The sequence below is a fragment of the Schistocerca cancellata genome, chromosome 1 (assembly GCF_023864275.1).
Source record: "Schistocerca cancellata isolate TAMUIC-IGC-003103 chromosome 1, iqSchCanc2.1, whole genome shotgun sequence".
NCBI lineage: Eukaryota > Metazoa > Arthropoda > Insecta > Orthoptera > Acrididae > Schistocerca > Schistocerca cancellata.
In genome coordinates this window covers 1,169,063,418-1,169,082,331 of record NC_064626.1, presented here as the reverse complement: position 1 = coordinate 1,169,082,331, position 18,914 = coordinate 1,169,063,418, and the positions used below count along the sequence as shown (strand labels likewise).

Here is an 18,914-nt window from a genome sequence, read left to right as displayed (position 1 = left end):
TTCAGCAAATAACTGAAGACGTAGGTTGCAAGTGCTACTCTGAGATGAAGAGATTACCACAGGAGAGGAATTCGTGGCGGGCCGTACCAAACCAGTCAGAAGACTGATGACATAAAAAAAAAGAAAAAAAAGGCTTCACTATAAATAAATATATATATATATATATATATATATATATATATGTATATGTATATATATATCATGCAAATACGTCTATGTTACATGGACGTCATGTGTGTACTAAGTATGTTAACTATGTTTGGGATACTGTAGAAAAATGATTTTATCGATTCCATGTTCAGAAACCTGGAAAGGCTGTAGATTTAAACGATTCTCATAATGGCCAGATCATGATGGCCCAATGATTGGGAAGCAGTGTCACAGAAAGAGACAAGCGGTAGCTGTTCAGATGTTGCTGTCAAGGCATCTATCTCCAATAAGGATTTGACGTTCTTAAGTACTCGTAACCACAAGCGGTAGACACCACAACTCATTTGAGAACTTCAACATTGGAAACTTATTTGCCGTGAAAAATAGAGCTGGTGCCAGCTCGGAAGCAACTGATATCGAACTAAAATCGTGGGTAAGTAATCGCACACTGCAGGAAATTGAACTCATCAGGAGCAAATACTATTGTTGATTCTACAATAACGATAGGTACACCTGGCTTTTCCATTGCATGGTTACATCAGCGTTAGTCAAGCTTCTTGCACCATCACTCTGATGGCCTAGAACACATGCTGGCTCTCTGTTTTCACACGTGTGTCGCAGGAAGAAGGTAGTGAAAATATACGCAGCAACGAATATTCCAATGGCCTACGATTGTTACTGAGAACACCATTAAGATTGGGTTGTGGAGAGAATTTTTGGTACACATCATGAAGAATGAAGAAGAAATTACTTGAAATCTCCTAAGAGGAGCTTGTGGAAGATTAGAAAACCTACACACTGTAAAACCGAAAGTTACTGGCGGATTAAAACTGTATGCCGCACCGAGACTCGAACTCGCGACGTTTGCCTTTCGCGGTCAAGTGCTCAACCAACTGTGCTACCCAATCACGACTCACGACGCATCTCCACAGCTTTGCTTCAACCAGAATCTCGTCTCCTATGTTTCAAACTTCACAGTTCTTCTGCGAAACTTGCAAGACTAGCACTCCTGGAATAAAGGATATTGAGGAGACATGGTTTAGCCACAATCTGGGAGACGTTTCCAGAATGAAACTTTGCCTCTGCAGCGGAGTGAACGTAAATCAGTTTTAATCCGCCAGTAAGACTCATATCAGCGTACACTCCCCTGCAGAGCGAAAATTCATTCTGTAATGTAAAACCGGTTGGCCAGAATTAAGCTAGAAACGATTCCATCAGAGTGTAGGTTAAGTATTTCAAATTACTGGTGAACTTACCACTACTACTACAGTTCCCTTGTTATCAGTTGCTTTATAGTCCTACTCAAATTAGTTTGTGTTTGGCGGCGAGCGGGAAGAACTGCTGCCGCTAACATTGCACCAGTGAGAGCTCTGGTGCCATCGTTGGTTCCCATAGTGATGCCACCAAACCCATACCACGCCGTAGCGGAGCTGTGACGACTCTATTGACGAAATGAAGACCGTCATTTGCAGGGACAAATATGAATACTGGCCTATCTTTTAAGGATATGAGAGACAAAAGAAGGAAAAATCAAGTCCATCTTGAGTGACAGTAGTTTTCTAGTTTTCTGTATTTGGTATCCATCAAAAGAAAGGATGTTATAAACGTATACTCAAGAATGTAGGGTTCGTTTCTTACAGTATGAGCGAAACTGCGTCAAGTTTTAGATTCAAGTAAGTTGCATGAAGCTTATGAAGTAGCAGATAATGAGATTTGTTTATCATTCACTTTGGTGCTTGTTTAATATCCCCTGGCACATAATCTGCACCTTTCTGCGATTATTTTGCAGTCTTTAATTCACTTTTGTATGCTATAATTTTATATACCTTACTTTCCACAATTCTATTGCATTTTTCGTTTAACTACCTTGGGCTTGAATAAACAACTTGAACTAGCCACTTCATTTTCACACTTTTTTCTGACAGCAGGGACACCGACTCCTTATGAACGTTATTTGCATCCGTTAACTCAGTGTGTATACAACGTTTTATCATATAATTGGCTTCATTTACTAAGCGAGAAGACAGCGTTGCCCTACATATGGAGCCCGCATCTCGTGGTCGTTCGGTAGCGTTCTCGCTTCCCACGCCCGGGTTCCCGGGTTCGATTCCCGGCGGGGTCAGGGATTTTCTCTGCCTCGTGATGGCTGGGTGTTGTGTGCTGTCCTTATGTTAGTTAGGTTTAAGTAGTTCTAAGTTCTAGGGGACTGATGACCGTAGCAGTTAAGTCCCATAGTGCTCAGAGCCATTTGAACCCAACCCTACATATGGCGGCTTCAATAAGGGAAAACTACATCAGCACCAGTGAGCGGTCTAGTTATTTTTATTAAGTCTATGGTTGCCACTTCGGTTGCGCAAAGCGTTGTGCCTCCCAACTCTCAATGTGCAACTTTCCTCATGAGAAAATTCACATCTTTCAAGAAAAAACATAACCCCGGTACTAATTAAATTTAAAAATAGACTTTTGACTTCCTTACAGTCGTCATAGAGATTTATACTACGCATGAAATCGTAATTTATATTTCATTTTTATAGGATAAATTGATTTTAAACTTCGTATGTGGAAGAGTTCAAGACTGACAAAACTGAAAACAACCATCCATTCTATGAAATATATACCTGTAAATAGTTAACAGTAGGCGACAGGAAATTTCGGAAATACGTGTCGTCGAGCAAAGTATTTTGGTAAGACATAAAGTCAGAGGCACGAGTTCGTGACTGGGCTATTGCCATTGCTGTAGATAGAAACAGCCTTTCTTCGCTGGACATTAGGAGGGTGAGGGGGGGGGGGGGGGGAGGGGATGGTGACAAGCCTTTAACTCATGGCAAACATCCACGTACCTCACTTGATATCAGGTGGACATAGGGCTGTCCTGGAGGAACTGGAACGAAGAAAAATCCCCACCCCTATCTGGGGCTGAAACTGTAACCTCCACGGTTGGGATCTGGACCACCACAACCAATAGGTATTTTGGTACTCAACGAAAATAAACACTACTTCAGTGGGTTCAATAGATTTGACGTGATATGTTTGAAATCATTTCCAGATGGGAGAATTTCCTCCTGTTTCAGAAAGATCCTAATTAAAATTAGGATCAGGTATTTGGCATGCTTAGAGACGCTGTGCACAAGTATTCCATACGTCGATTTCAGATTTTTTACATGATTTCTTTGGTGATAGTAACCTCAACGCGGTTTACTATCGCTATGGAGAGTGGAGAGCTGTGGTATATGTCTTCAGACAATACTTGTCGATACAACGTTGCAACTTTAGACTTTAAATATCAGATGGTAACTATTTTAAGTTAAACTATAGTTAAATATATGCTCCATTATTTTTGTATTGTGTTAAAATTCAGAGTCCTTCTAATAGATGTCTCACCACAGGTGATTCACATCATACACCGTAAGACATAAAAAACGACGCAAGACGAAGGTTTATCCGAATAGGGCGGAAATCGATAGATGTGATGTACTTGTACACACAAACAAACGATTATTATTTCAGAAAAAAATGGATGATGTTTTTAAGATGAAGGGCTTCAAAATATATCAAGTCAATAGCGCGCTGGTCCACCTCCCACAAGCAGTTACCATGTCTCCAGACACGCCTTCACTGGTCATCGAGACTCAGATCGAAATGAAACGCATCACTGAAGACAATTCTACTCCAGTCAATGAGATTCCAGGTCGAAGATGTGTCTGCGATGGAATACCAACCTGACTGTCGCCAGCCATATGGGCCGACAACCAGGAGTAATGGTCTAGTGCGCCATTTCTTTTCATAGCAGGACACTTTTGTTGTCATTCGCGGTACCCTTACATCATAGCGGTATGTCGACGATATTCTTCGCCCTGTTTTGTTGCCCTTCATGGCAAGTTATCCCCGGCTTACATTTCATCAAGATAATGCCCGATCGCACACTGCGAGAGTTTCTACTGCTTGTCTTGGTTCTTGCCAAATCCTACCAGCAGGGTAGCCAGATCTCTCCCCAATCGAGAACTTTTTATAGCATAACGGGCAGGGCCCTCCAACTAGCTCCAGATTTTGGACACTGACAATCTAACGCGTTAATTGGACAAAATTTGACACGACATCCCTTAGGGGGACATCCAAGAACACTGTCAATCAATGTCAAGCCGAATAACTGCTCGCATAAGGGCGGTAGGTGGACCAACGCTTTATTGACTTGCTCCGTTTGAGAAGCTCTAACCCCTTGAAAAAACCGTTCATCTTTTAAAAATTATAATCATTTGTTTGTATGTACATGTACATCACATCTATAGATTTCCGTCCCATTCGAATAATTCCTTTGTGGTGCAACGTTTTTAATCTTTCTTTATTTACTTATTTTTTGGCTAATGTGTACATTTCCTTGCTTTATTTCCTATGTTTTGAAAAGTAGAACGTATTGCCATAGCAATAGTATAAAAAATATGTATGTTTTTGGATAGGGTCCGCCTTTAGCAAAACACATTTTTTGTTTTTTAACCCAAACATGTTTCACTGCAGTTGCAGCGTCTTCAGTGGGCTTTTATTTTCCATCTGTTAAAGATAAAGAGTGTTCTTTGCTATTTGTATACTTGTAGCTATTAGTTTTTAAATCGTGATTACAGATATTTGAAAAAACACACAAATTACGAATTCATACATTTTTACCACATGGTGTGGTTTTTTTGCTGTGCTGTGTTTCTACAGTGACCGTTTTTTTTTTTTTTTTGCGCAGTTTGTCATCTGCAACCACTTATACCTTAAAGTAGACATATTGTTTAAGCCAAAATTACGATTTGAAAACTTGTTATTTCTATGTCTGAAATTATTTGATTCTATGTGTGTGTCTATTTACATAATGTTTCACTTACATTTTCCTTTTAAGTGATGAAGATGATTAAAAGGAAAATGTATGTGAAACATTATGTTAATAGACGCACACATAGAATCAAATAATTTCAGACATAGAAATAACAAGTTTTCAAATCGTAATTTTGGCTTAAACAATTTGTGTACTTTAAGGTATAAGTGGTTGCAGATGATAAACTGTGCAAAAAACGGTCACTGTAGAAAGACAACACATCAGAAAAACCACACCATGTGGTAAAAAGGTATGAATTCGTAATTTATGTGTTTTTCAAAATATCTGTAATCACTATTTAAAAACTAATAGCTACAGGTATACAAATAGCAAAGAACACTCTTTATCTTTAACAGATGGAAAATAAAAGCCCACTGAAGATGCTGCAACTGCAGTGAAACATGTTTGGGTTAAAAAACAAAAAACGTGTTTTGCTAAAGGCGGACCCTATCCAAAAACATATATATTGTTAAAGCAAACACGGAAGAAAAGAGCTTCAACCCCAAGATGATTAGTATAAGAAAAGACTATTGACTTTCACAGTACCAGGGGCCGAGTCTAGATGGCCTGCGCAAAGTGGACATACAAGTAATAAACGAAGAGGAATGCGAGGCAGTGTGGAATGAGCGTGGCTACCCTGTCTACCCTACACAGATCTGCGCTGCTCGTTTCGAGGACCTAAACTACGGCTCGTGCCACGTAAGTACAGAGCGAGTTCGTGGCGAAAAGCCAGCTTGGGTGACGAGCTCTAGTGAGACTGCTCATCGGCCAATGTGCCGTTTTGTCAGTAACTATTGACTTCTGGCTGAGAATGCCGTTAATTTTAGTCACAGCGTTTAAATAAGTTCACCCAGCAAATAAGTCACCATTGTTAAAAGAGCACGTTTTTCGCTTTGGAGCACTTTCCATGCTGTAGAACTAATACAAACACATATTGGTGTTCTTTTAGTCATACTGGTTCTTGTTGACCTCCAACATGTTATTCATTTAAAAACTGTCGAGGTAGACCAGCCACAAATCCTCAAATAGTTTATTGTCGTTTCTTTAAGACTGTCCACTTTCTTGTAAAGAAAGAACTGGAAATACGCAGTCGCACCTACGCTTCACCTCAACATATTCTCAATCAACAACTGACCTAGCTAACAAATAGTTCCTGCAGATTTTCCTTCAGCTAATCACACAAGTTAAACATAACACAGATCACCAAACAGTTGAACTTCAAGCAAGTATCTCCTTACTTTGAACTCTGTAGTATTAGCACTGCTAAAAAACTCAATAGCTGCCACAGAAGAAAGTGTATACAGATGTAAACCAAATCAACACGCTACTCAGAGACTCTCAATATCTTAATGAAATATATTTCGATTTTTTAAACTTTCTGTTATGTACTGTGTTAAAACTTAGATAAATTTGTACCGGAAATTACTTGTATATGATGTCAGCCTGATCTTAATCATATCTTTATTATTCTCACGGTCAAATATTCTGATGTGTAATTCCGATACGGACATCATGTGTTGCTGACCCAACTATGTTGAAAAATAAGGAGAGAAAGAGAACAAAAATGTGCAACAGTGACTGAAAAATAAATGAAATACAAAAAAATGTAAATGATCAGATATATTGCCCCATTGAGGCGGTATACTGCACGTTGTTATCAGGAGAAAGAAAGCTGACGTTCTACGGATCGGAGCGTGGAATGTCAGATCCTTAATCGGGCAGGTAGGTTAGAAAATTTAAAAAGGGGAAAGGGTAGGTTAAAGTTAGAATAGTGGCAGTTAGTGAAGTTCGGTGGCAGGAGGAACAGGACTTCTGGTCAGGTGACTGCAGGGTTATAAACACAAAATCAAATAGCGGTAATGCAGAAGTAGGTTTAATACTGAATGGGAAAATAGGAATGCGGGAAAGCTACTACAAACAGCATAGTGAACGCATTATTGTGGCCTAGATATATACAAAGCTCACGCCTACCACAGTAGTACAAGTTTATATGCCAGCTAGCTCAGCAGATGACGAAGAGATTGATGAAATGTATGATGAGATAAAATAAATTATTCAGATAGTGAAGAGAGACGAAAATTTAATTGCCATGGGTGATTGGAACTCGAGAGTAGGATAAGGAAGAGAAGGAAATGTAGTAGGTGAATATGGAATGGGATTAAGGAGTGAAAGAGGAAACCGCCTAGTAGAATTTTGCACAGAGGATAACTTAATCATAGCTAACACTTGGTTCAAGAATCATAAAAGAAGGTTGTATACATGGAAGAAGCCTGAAGATACTGGGAGGTCTCAGATAGATTATATAATGGTAAGACAGAGATTCAGGAACCAGGTTTTAAATTGAAGGCATTTCCAGGGGCCTATGTGGACTCTGACCACAATCTATTGGTTATGAACTGTAGATTAAAACTGAAGAAACTGCAAAAAGATGGGAATTTGAGGAGATGGGACCTGGATAAACTGAAAGAACCAGGGGTTGTAGAGAGCTTCAGGGAGAGCATTAGGGAACGATTGACAAGAATGGGAGAAAGAAATACGGTAGAAGAAGAATGGGTAGCTTTGAGAGATGAAATACGAAGGTAGCATAGGATCAAGCAGGTAAAAAGATGAGGGCTAGTAGAAACCCTTGGGCAACAGAAGAAATATTGAATTTCACTGATAAAAGGAGAAAATATAAAAATGCAGTGAATGAAGCAAGCAGAAAGGAATACAATCATCTCAAAAATGAAATCGACAGGAAGTGCAAAATGGCTAAGCAGGGATGGCTAGAGGACAAATGTAAGGATGTAGAGGCGCATATCACTAGGGGTAAGATAGATACTGCCTCCAGGACAATTAAAGAGACCTTTGGAGAAAAGAGAACCACTTGCATGAATATCAAGAGCTCAGATGGAAACCCAGTTCTATGCAAAGTAGGGGAAGCAGAAAGGTGGAAGGAGTATATAGAGGGTCTATACAAGGTCGATGTTCTTGAGGACAATATCAAAGAAATGGAAGAGAATGTAGATGAAGATGAAATAGGAGGTATGATACTGTGTGAAGAGTTTGACAGAGCACTGAAAGACCTAAGTCGAAACAAGTCCACGGGAGTAGACAACATTCCATTAGAACAACTTATAACCTTGGGAGAGCCAGTCGTGACAAAACTCTACCATCTGGTGAGCAAGATGTGTGAAACAGGCGAAATACCCTCAGACTTCAAGAAAAATATAATAACTCCAAACCCAAAGAAAGCAGGTGTTGACAGATGTGAAAATTACCGAACTATCAGTCTAATAAGCCACGGCTGCAAAATAATAACGCGAATTCTTTACAGACGAATGGAAAAACTGGTAGAAGCCGACCTCGGGGAAGATCAGTTTGGATTTCGTAGAAGTGTTGGAACACCTGAGGCAATACTGACCCTACGACGTATCTTATAAAATAGATTAAGGAAAGGCAAACCGACGTTACTAGCATTTGTAGACTTAGAGACAACTTTTGGCAATGTTGACTGGAATACTCTCTTTCAAATTCTGAAGGTGGCAGGGGTAAAATACAGGGAGCGAAAGGCTATTTACGATTTGTACAGAAACCAGATGGTAGTTATAAGAGTCGAGGGACATGAAAGGGAAGCAGTGGTTGGGAAGGGAGTGAGACAGGGTTGTAGCCTCTCCCCGATGTTATTCAATCTGTATATTGAGCAAGCAGTAAAGGAAACAAAAGAAAAATAAATAAAAACTTTGAGGTTCGCCGATGACATTGTAATTCTGTCAGAGGCAGCAAAGGACGTGGAAGAGCTACTGAACGGAATGGACTGTCTCTTGAAAGGAGGATATAAGATGAACACCAACAGAAGTAAAACGAGGATAATGGAATGTAGTCGAATTAAGTCGGCTGATGCTGAAGGAATTAGATTAGGAAATGAGGGTCTTAAAGTAGTAAATGAGGTTTGCTATTTGGGGAGCAAAATAACTGATGATGGTCGAAGTAGAGAGGATATAAAATGTAGACTGGCAAGGGCAAGGAAATTGTTTCTGAAGAAGAGACATTTTTAACATCGGGTATAGATTTAAGTGTCAGGAAGTCGTTTCTGAAAGTATTTGTATGGAGTGTAGCCATGTATGGAAGTGAAACGTGGACAATAAATAGTGTAGACAAGAAGAGAATAGAAGCTTTCGAAATGTGGTGCTACAGAAGAATGCTGAAGATTAACGGGTAGATCACATAACTAATGAGGAAGTATTGAATAGGATTGGGGAGAAGAGAAGTTTGTGACACAACTTGACCAGAAGAAGGGATCGGTTGGTAGGACATGTTCTGAGGAATCAAGGGATCACCAATTTAGTATTGGAGGGCAGCGTGGAGGGTAAAATCGTAGAGGGAGACCAAGAGATGAATACACTAAGCAGATTCAGAAGGATGTAGGCTGCAGTAGGTAATGGGAGAGCTGCATCAAACCAGTCTCAGGACTGGAGACCACAACAACAACAATTGCATTCAAGCAATTACTGAAATTATATGCTCACATACATGCTATAACAAAACTGGTTTTGTAGTCCTTATATAATTAGTTGTGTTGTTTGTGTGCATAAAGTATACTTCCTGCATTAATTTGTGGAATCTCTCACGGATATTCTATTCTTAGTGATAGATGATTGAGATCATTGCTCATTATGAGATCTGTGATATGTTTATTTGTAGGATAAGTTTTGCTTGTAAACACTAATACCACATGTAAAGCAAATGTCTCAAGCTGCAGCTGTAATGAAGAATATTGTTGTGGTGTGCGAAGTGTAAGACCTTCGGTACACACACCAGCAGATTATTTGACTTGTCGCTCTAGCGATGTAGGCGAGTGTCAGCAATGTCTCGTGGTGTTATCGTGGCGTGTTTATCTTCTGCCGTTAGGTCAGACGATAGAAAAGTCACTTGCACGCTTAGAGTAGCAGATTGACGGTGACCAACTTTAAACAGAACTTGATTAATTTTCACACACATTTGTTAAAATAATAACAAGCATAAAAAAACTTAATTTGGTTCTGGATTCTATTTACAATTGACAATCTGAAGTTCCTTTGGTCTTGGTGCGTTAATCTTATCCTCACATATCTCTGATACTTGACAAAGTGTCTATTCATTTATCTTCATTGCTATGTACAGGAATATGGTAATCTTATTAGGCGCAGACTGAAACTTGACTACTGACTAATGCAGACTGGTACAGACTAATGCAGACTAACTAATCGGAGGTCTATACACTCGTTATAATACCTCGTGCGTTCATGTATCACTGCGCGAGTGTGATCCGCGAGGACAAAAGGTTCTACGTTAGCAGCAATCTCATTGGCTGCGTCACATATTAATACGCTGATCGGCGGAAGCAGAATTTGGTCCGTCTATATGGCAGCGCCATCTCGTAGAGCGGAGAACGACGAGCGCTGCGCTTTGCGCTGTTGTGCTTAGCGGGGCGCGCTCTAGAGGGAAAGTTGTGTACGCGCTGACTACGCGCAACTATGTACACAACAACTGTTGAAATGTTTCTGTGCTGTAGTCGGTTGTGTAGTGTGTGCATGTTGTACTCATTTGCACATTTCATGCTTCTGCTAAAAAAATACGTAAGTATAATATAGGAAAAAAAACATCGTTCATTAGAACAATGTAAGTATATATAAATTAATTTATGTGCTTTCAATTGTAAGCACATTACTATTTTATTTATTGTGTAAGACATCCACACAGCATATACAATGGCGTTAACTACACAAACATGCTTACGAAGAACAGGAGCATGTGATATGATGGTGACGATTCAGACACCGTACTAAAACAACTCTAGCTATGTGAAGATCGTCGTAATGACCCGGAACCAGTCATGGCAATATAATTAAGCTTTTTTTAAGAAGTATTTGTGGCTGGTTTGGAGTCTCCCTCAACAATCTATAAATAAATTCCATTATGTTGGGATGTTAAATCTTACTTAGACTTTACTGGCAGACTTCTGGAACAATGGTACGGTAGGCACTCCGTGCTAGAATCTCAAAAACTTGTTCTTCACTACTGCTAGAGTATTTGAAACCTTCACCAGGTCGTGTGAAGGGAGGAAATGAAGGGAGCTGACCCCGGCGGGGTCGGGGATTTTCTCTGCCTCGTGATGACTGGGTGTTGTGTGCTGTCCTTAGGTTAGTTAGGTTTAAGTAGTTCTAAGTTCTAGGGGACTGATGACCATAGATGTTAAGTCCCATAGTGCTCAGAGCCATTTGGGAGCTGAGAAGCATGCTACTACTTTTATAGCGAGCCAATAAAGTTAGTACGAGTGTTGCATTATCATCTTTGGAAAACAGATGACTTTCTTTTAGCGAACGATGTTCAGCACGTTTAAGGAACAAATACTGCGTACTATTAATTATTCTCTTTCATCTATCGTATACTTCGAATAAAGACCACGAAAACAAATCGCAGAAGGGCACATGAGGAGACACACGGTCATTTTTCCTTCACTTGGAACGGGAAATGGAAGGAGAAATAGTGATATGAAGTAACATCTGCCTCTGAGTACAGGTTGTACTGTTGATTTCTGCGCTACTTTGGTTAAACAGATACATCGCCTAATAATGTCTCAGGAGGATTTCCTTGGCGTTGAAGTCAACACTATTGTTGTGAGTCTATTACGAGGAAATAGGAAAAACGAACATTTCAAGTATAACCAACGTCTAGATCTATTGTCGTTTTAAAACTATACTGAATAAAAAGGAGATAGACTATATTAATTTCAGTATTACCAGTTCGATTTCGTGATCGGATGTTTTTGAATAGGGGTAAGAAACATGATATTCAGTTAACAGGTTTAGACGAAAAAGAAAAATACGAGAGCTGATTAACAAATACTGCAGTATAGCCTAGTTGATCAAAATGATATATTTTATAACACAAGGCAACTTTCATGGCATCTTAAACGGCTCATAAATTCCTGATGACGGTTTTGACAATACGTTAACGTACTTTGCCGGTAACTTCGGTAATTTTTCTGAACCGCCGGTCATATTCGTGAAGGAACTGGCGCTGGCCAGTGCCTTCAATGCACTTAAATTGTTTTAGCATCAGGTTCTGGAGACCGTGAGATTTTGGGATCTTCAAAGTTTTGGTGATGTAAAATGTGCCACTTTATTTGTATCCACTGTAATATCCATTCCATTTCTATCCTCATCTCGATATATGCAGTATAATCTACTTGCTGCGAAAGTACACAAAGTGTGTGAATAGTTCTAGAGATTGATAGTCTGTTTCACCACATTTATCTGCTGACTTTCCAGGAGTCACTGTAAACCGTTGTAAGATACTCAGATTATACATGCAGGTAGACTACGCGGATAACTGAATTCTGATAGTTGTACAGACAGGTAAATTACATTATGGAAGCATTGTGAGGCACTCGTCGCCCTACCGTTATCATCACCTGGAACCTAATAGTATGCAAGAAGAACTACTTATTAGTAATCTCTCTTAGTGGTAACTCAACATTTATTGCCTGTACATCAGAATTTTTATTAGTCGTGAACCAAACTCATATGTCTGCCACGCAACGTGTCACGATTCAAGCATTCAATAACGAAGAATGAAAAGGTATTTCGAAACAAAGCAGAAAGAAACACATTATCTTTGTATTGTCACAGCACACATACCTACTAGTACAAGGTTCTGATTTACGACAAACAAACAGTATATCATGTTTGCATCTCACGATTCGCCAACAAGCAAATATCTACAGATGGGTCCAAAAAATGTAGATACCATTTGATAGCTAATACTTTTGGAACGTATTGTTGCAATTTTGGCGCAGTAGCGTAGTCCATTTTCTCAACAGATCTTGGCTCAGGTTTTCCAGCAGGTGACGGTGCAGCAATGAATGAAGCGACATTGTCGTTTAAGCAACGCAAGGCCCTACTGAAGTGGTACTGGAATGTACGAAAACGTGATGGCGGTACAATGGTAGTGGCGTAATGTGTATGGAACTCAGACGCAACACTTCATCGTGTTCAGGATAAATTTCAAGCCGAGGTTACTGTTCAGGAAGTACATTAGGAAAGGTCTGGAGGACCAAAAATATCAACGAGTCCAGCTTCCAGCGCTGCTCTTTTGTGAAGCAGGGGTAAACTGACCAAGCGTATGATGAATTCCGAAGGATGCAAAGTGGAAAGTGAACATTCCAAGATCGCCAGACACCGAACGAAGACGACCCAGATCGATGGATGGAGTAGTGCGAGTGGTTTGAAGGCATGATTCTCGACGATGAAAGGTATGCAGGTATGATTATATGGCCTGACGAGGCCCAATTCAAACTGAACGGTACTCTAAACCGCCACAACTACGGGTACTGGGCTCCTGAAAATCCTCCTGTTCACGTGGACAAATAAGTTAACCTACCGTGCGTTAATGTGTGGTGTGGTATGTCATCACGCGGTTTGACTGGCTCATTCTTGTTTGAAGGTACTGTAACTGGTGAGGTGTATGTTCACATGCTGCAAACATCAATTTTACCTGCCACCTGAGAGGTGTTTCGAAATGAAAGATTTTTCCTACAACAAGATGGTGCTCCAACTCACTACCACAGACATTTCAGAGCTTACTTGGATGAAAATCTACCTACACGATGGACACGTAGAAGAGGAACTGTTGAGTGCCCACCCCAGTCTCCAGACCTTACACCTCCAGACTTCTACCTAGGAAGAACCTTGAAAAAGGAAGACAGCTGTACTGATCGAACAATGACAAACCATCGAGGTGTCCTGTGCGGCTTTTACACCAGCAACACTGACAGCCATAGCCCAGTCAACAGTTCAACGCCATCGACGTTCTTTGGCTGCTAATGAGGGTCACTTCGAACCCATAAAATAACCTTCCCTTCACCGCCCACCCTCCATAACCCTCCCCCCCTCTTCCTGTCCAAGAATTGTAATGTTATGTCGTTTTGTTCCATTAATATTGACTGTTGAACGCTGTCTACTTTTTCTGGACCCCTCTGTATTTTATACTTCATGAGAGCTGAACAACCTTAAATCACGACAAAGAGAGAAAAATATTTTCGGTGCTATTACAAGCTTCCATTTAACTAAATATGAGCAACCTGCGAGGATCCATTTTAATGTAGGTAAGTACCCCGCATCCTGTCGGCTCGCGGAGAAATCGCAATTAAGTAATGCCATCATAACACCGCCACTCTCACTGTCTCATTATGGTTGTTTCTTCTCCATGGATTTTAATACCTTCTCCGAAGTTTTCTTTTGTTTCCTTTATTGCTTGCTCAATATACAGACTGAATAACATCGTGGAGAGGCTACAACCCTGTCTCACTCCCTTCCCAACCACTGCTTCCCTTTCATACCCCTCGACTTTTATAACTGCCATCTGGTTTCTGTACAAATTGTAAATAGCCTTTCGCTCCCTGTATTTTACCTCTGCCACCTTCATAATTTGAAAGAGAGTATTCCAATCAACATTGTCAAAAGATTTCTCTAAGTCTACATATGCTAGAAACGTAGGTTTGCCTTTCCTTAATCTTTCTTCTAACATAAGTCGTAGGGTCAGTATTGCCTCACATGTTCCAACATTTCTACAGAATCCAAACTGATCTTAACCGAGGTCTGCTTCTACCAGTTTTTCCATTCGTCTGTAAATAATTCGCGTTATTATTTTGCAGCCGTGGCTTATTAAACTGATAGTTCGGTAATTTTCACATCTGTCAACACCTGCTTTCTTTGGGATTGGAATTATTATATTCTTCTTGAAGTCTGAGGGTATTTCGCCTGTTTCATACATCTTGCTCACCAGATGGTAGAGTTTTGTCAGGGCTGGCTCTCCCAAGGTTATCAGTAGTTCTAATGGAATGTTGTCCACTCCGGGGGCCTTGTTTCGACTCAGGTCTTTCAGTGCTCTCTCAAACTCTTCATGTAGTATCATATCTCCTATTTCATCTTCATCTGCATTCTCTTCCATTTCCATAATATTGTCCTCAAGCACATCGCTCTTGTATAGACTCTCTATATACTCCTTCCACCCTTCTGCTTTCCCTTCTTTGCTTAGAACTGGGTTTCCATCAAAGCTCTTGATATTCAAGCAAGTGGTTCTCCTTTCTCCAAAGGTCTCTTTAATTTTCCTGTAAGCAGTATCAATTTACCCCTAGTGAGATAAGCCTCTACATCTTTGCATTTGTCCTCTAGCCATCGCTGCTTAGCCATTTTGCACTTCCTGTCGATCTCATTTTTGAGACGTTTGTATTCTTTTTTGCCTGCTTCATCCACTGCATTTTTGTATTTTCTCCTTTTATCAGTGAAATTCAATATTTCTTCTGTTACCCAAGGATTTCTACTAGCCCTCGTCTGTTTACCTATTTGATCCTCTGCTGCCTTCACTATTTCATCCCTCAAAGCTACCCATTCTTCTTCTACTGTATTTCTTACCCCCATTCCTGTCAATTGTTCCCTAATGCTCTCCCTGAAACTCTATACAATCTCTGGTTCTTTCAGTTTATATAGGTCCCATCTCCTTAAATTCCCACCTTTTTGCAGTTTCTTCAGTTTTAATCTACAGTTCATAACCAATAGATTGTGGTCAGAGTCCACATCTGCCCCTGGAAATGTCTTACAATTTAAAACCTGGTTCTTAAATCTCTGTCTTAGCATTATATAATCTATCTGATACCTTTTAGTATCTCCAGGGTTCTTCCATGTATACAACCTTCTTTCATGATTCTTGAACCAAGTGTTAGCTATGATTAAGTTATGCTCTGCGCAAAATTCTACAAGGCGGCTTAGCGCCAATCCATATTCACCTAATATGATTCCTTCTCTCCCTTTTCCTACTCTCGAATGCCAGTCACCCATGACTTTTAAATTTCCTCTCCCTTCTCTACCTGAATAATTTCTTTTATCTCATCATACATTTCATCAATTTCTGCATCTGCAGAGCTAGTTGCCATATCAACTTGTACTACTGTAGTATGCGTGGGCTTCGTAAATAAATAAACTGAAATAGTCTGAGCGAATTCCTTATTCATTGTAGAATCTTCACAACAGCATGGATCTCATCAAATGAGGCAATCTTCCTCTCACCATCAGAATTGACCAATATCAGCATTAACATCCAACAGAACAGGCCAGAAAATGGCAAATTCTCTTTCAAGCATGGTCCACAGTCCACGAACGAGTCCTATTAGTTGGAAGCAAATCTGACTTCCAAAGACTCAAAATCTGTACATTATGTATACGAGAAAGCTGCTGCAGCGGTTATATTGCTTAATCGAAACTGCTTATAGCAGATGCCCGTAGAGTATAGCAAAGATAAATATCGCGATCCACTAGAAACAAGATGTAATGGGAGAAATGAAAGTGTCAAATAAATTGGCATATTTAATATTCTCTTCATGTTGTAATCCATGAAACTAGGCAGAATTGATTTACCCCATTTCAACACAATTCTGATGTACAATCCTTTTAATTCTCAAAAAGTAAACACAGTAATGATTACATTTGATCTTTGACTTCAGAAGATTTAATATCTGATATCCCCAATCAATTAATAAAGCTTCATGCTCAATAACTATATACTACTTTTTCCAGAGATTTACAGAGCAACTTGCAAATGCAATTGTGCGATATTCTGTTTAGCCATTTACTTCATAGATCTGGTACACAGTCACTGCTATCTGTTGCTTTGGTTAACTTGGATGGTGCAACAATTAGCTTGGCATAATTTTGACTGGACGAGATCTAAATCGTTTTATTGTTCTTCTGACCATATCCCAACTGCATCTTTTTTCAATTGCTTTAATAGTGAATGTGCTGACAGAAAATGACCCTCAAAAAGTCGACAGTTTTTGTCTTCCCATCCATTCCAGTTAAGCTGCTGATTATATGTTGTGTGATTATTATTACTGTAGATTGGTCGCTACAGTGAGCCTGATTTTGGTTGCGTCAGATATTTTGATTTCCTTCCTGCATTCGACACTCTTCATTAATGACTTCTTTGCAATCGAGCGTCGGCAACATTTCTCAAAATAGTGGTGGAACGTCACTTTAATTAAGAATTTAATTAAAACTTCATCCTTTACAAGATCATCTAGATATAAGTTTTCATTCCAGAGACGTTGAAACTAGCTACCCATTATGCATTTTTGATTTTGTATTTGATTTTGTATTTTGATTTTATATTTATAACCCTGTATTCACCTAACCAGAAGTCTTGTTCTTCCTGCCACCGTACTTAACTAATTCCCATTATATATAACTGTAAGCTATCCATTTCCCGTTTTAAATTTTCTAACTTACCTACCCAATTAAGGGATCTCTCCGATCCATAGAACGCCAGTTTTATTTCTCCCGATAACGACGTTCTCCTGAGCAGTCCCCGCCCAGAGATCTGAATGGGGGACTATTTTACCTCCAGAATATTTTACCCAAGAGGATGTTATCATCATTCAAACATACAGTAAAACTGCATGCCCTCCCGAGAACTACGGTTGTAGTTTCCTCTTGCTTTCAGCCATTCGCAGTACCAGCACAGGTATGTCGTTTTAGTTGATGTTACATGGCCACATCAGTCAATCATCCAGACTGTTGCCCCTCGCAAGGCTGCTGTCCCTCTTCAGGAACCACATGTTTGTCTGGCCTCCCAATAGAGACCCCTCCATTGTGGTTGCCCCTATGGTACGGCTATCTGTATCGCTCCCCACCAACAGCAAGGTCCATGGTTCATGTGGGGACATTACACACTAGAACGTATATTTCCATTAAAGTCCATGTCAGGTTGCAATCTTATCCAGAAATCTTGTAATTAATCACTTGTAGAAAGAAACTGAATATTTAAACTCCATGTCTCAATTGATACCTTTAGTCTATCTCTGTTTCCCAGGACAGAAAACTATCTTAAATTGCATAAGTTATAAGAGTGAATATGTAAAAGACTGGAAGAAATATCACAGTGTATGAATACTCATTACCCATAATTTCATTTTCGCTCATAATACACTTCCACTCATTGTAGCAATGCATCTGAGTGGCTCTTACTGATAGTAATTAATAGGCTAATTGTTTGAAAGAGTTTCAGCTTAACTTTCAAATGTGGCAGATGAAAACACCAAGGCATATGAAATAGAATAAATTCAGTCACAGAAAATATTTCAAATTTTATTGAAAAACTGAATTTTTGCAGAAGTAATATCAAATTACATTAAAGAATTGTTAGATTTGGTCTGTTATTCAAAGTACTGATATTAATTTCTTACAATTATGCAATTATATAGTGTTTTCATAAATGACTTTATTTAGAATGTCGATTGTAATCAATATATTAATTAAACTACTAACATTTTATAAATAAATATATGAATTACAATTGACCTGCTAACAAATATTTTTAAGGTTACTACAAAGAAAAGGTGTGTTATTTCAAGAATGGCCAGAATACAGCTATTTAAAAGATGATTTTCTTTGGATACAACAACAAACTTTATTCAATGATCTTTGTAGGGTGACTCAGGGGGCCCACTACTCTACGAGGGGAAGATTGTGGGACTGGTGTCGTGGGGCCACGAATGTGCAGTGCCTCCCTACCCCACAATCTGCACACGTGTCTCCAGCCACGTAGATTGGATCACTGAAAGGACCAGTGATTGATAGCTGTATCCTAGCACCGTTATACCTGTATTTGCTACAGTTTTTAAATATTGATAAAATTGAAGTTCAGTGTTGTGTTATTACAATGTGTTATCAGTATCAATGTCTGGTAACAGGTGACAATAAAATTCCATCAGCATTTTAATTTAGTAGCACACTTGTACTTAGGTCATGCTCACCTACGTTCTTAAAAAACATCCTTACATTGTAATATCTGTCATTCAGTGCTCACTTTACACAGCAAAGTGAAAACATGCAATTGT

The 18,914-nt window shown here is 39.4% G+C and overlaps 1 protein-coding gene across 1 annotated transcript in view; it reads left to right on the top strand.

Moving 5' to 3' along the window:
• LOC126138746 (mite allergen Eur m 3-like) overlaps positions 1–18,651 on the top strand; it is a 37,131-nt gene extending 18,480 nt beyond the window's left edge. The window contains exons 3-4 of the mRNA XM_049915223.1: positions 5,546–5,701; positions 18,505–18,651. Coding sequence (XP_049771180.1) covers positions 5,546–5,701; positions 18,505–18,651 — 303 coding nt within the window. The remainder of the gene's footprint in view (positions 1–5,545; positions 5,702–18,504) is intronic.
• Positions 18,652–18,914: the final 263 nt, after the last annotated feature.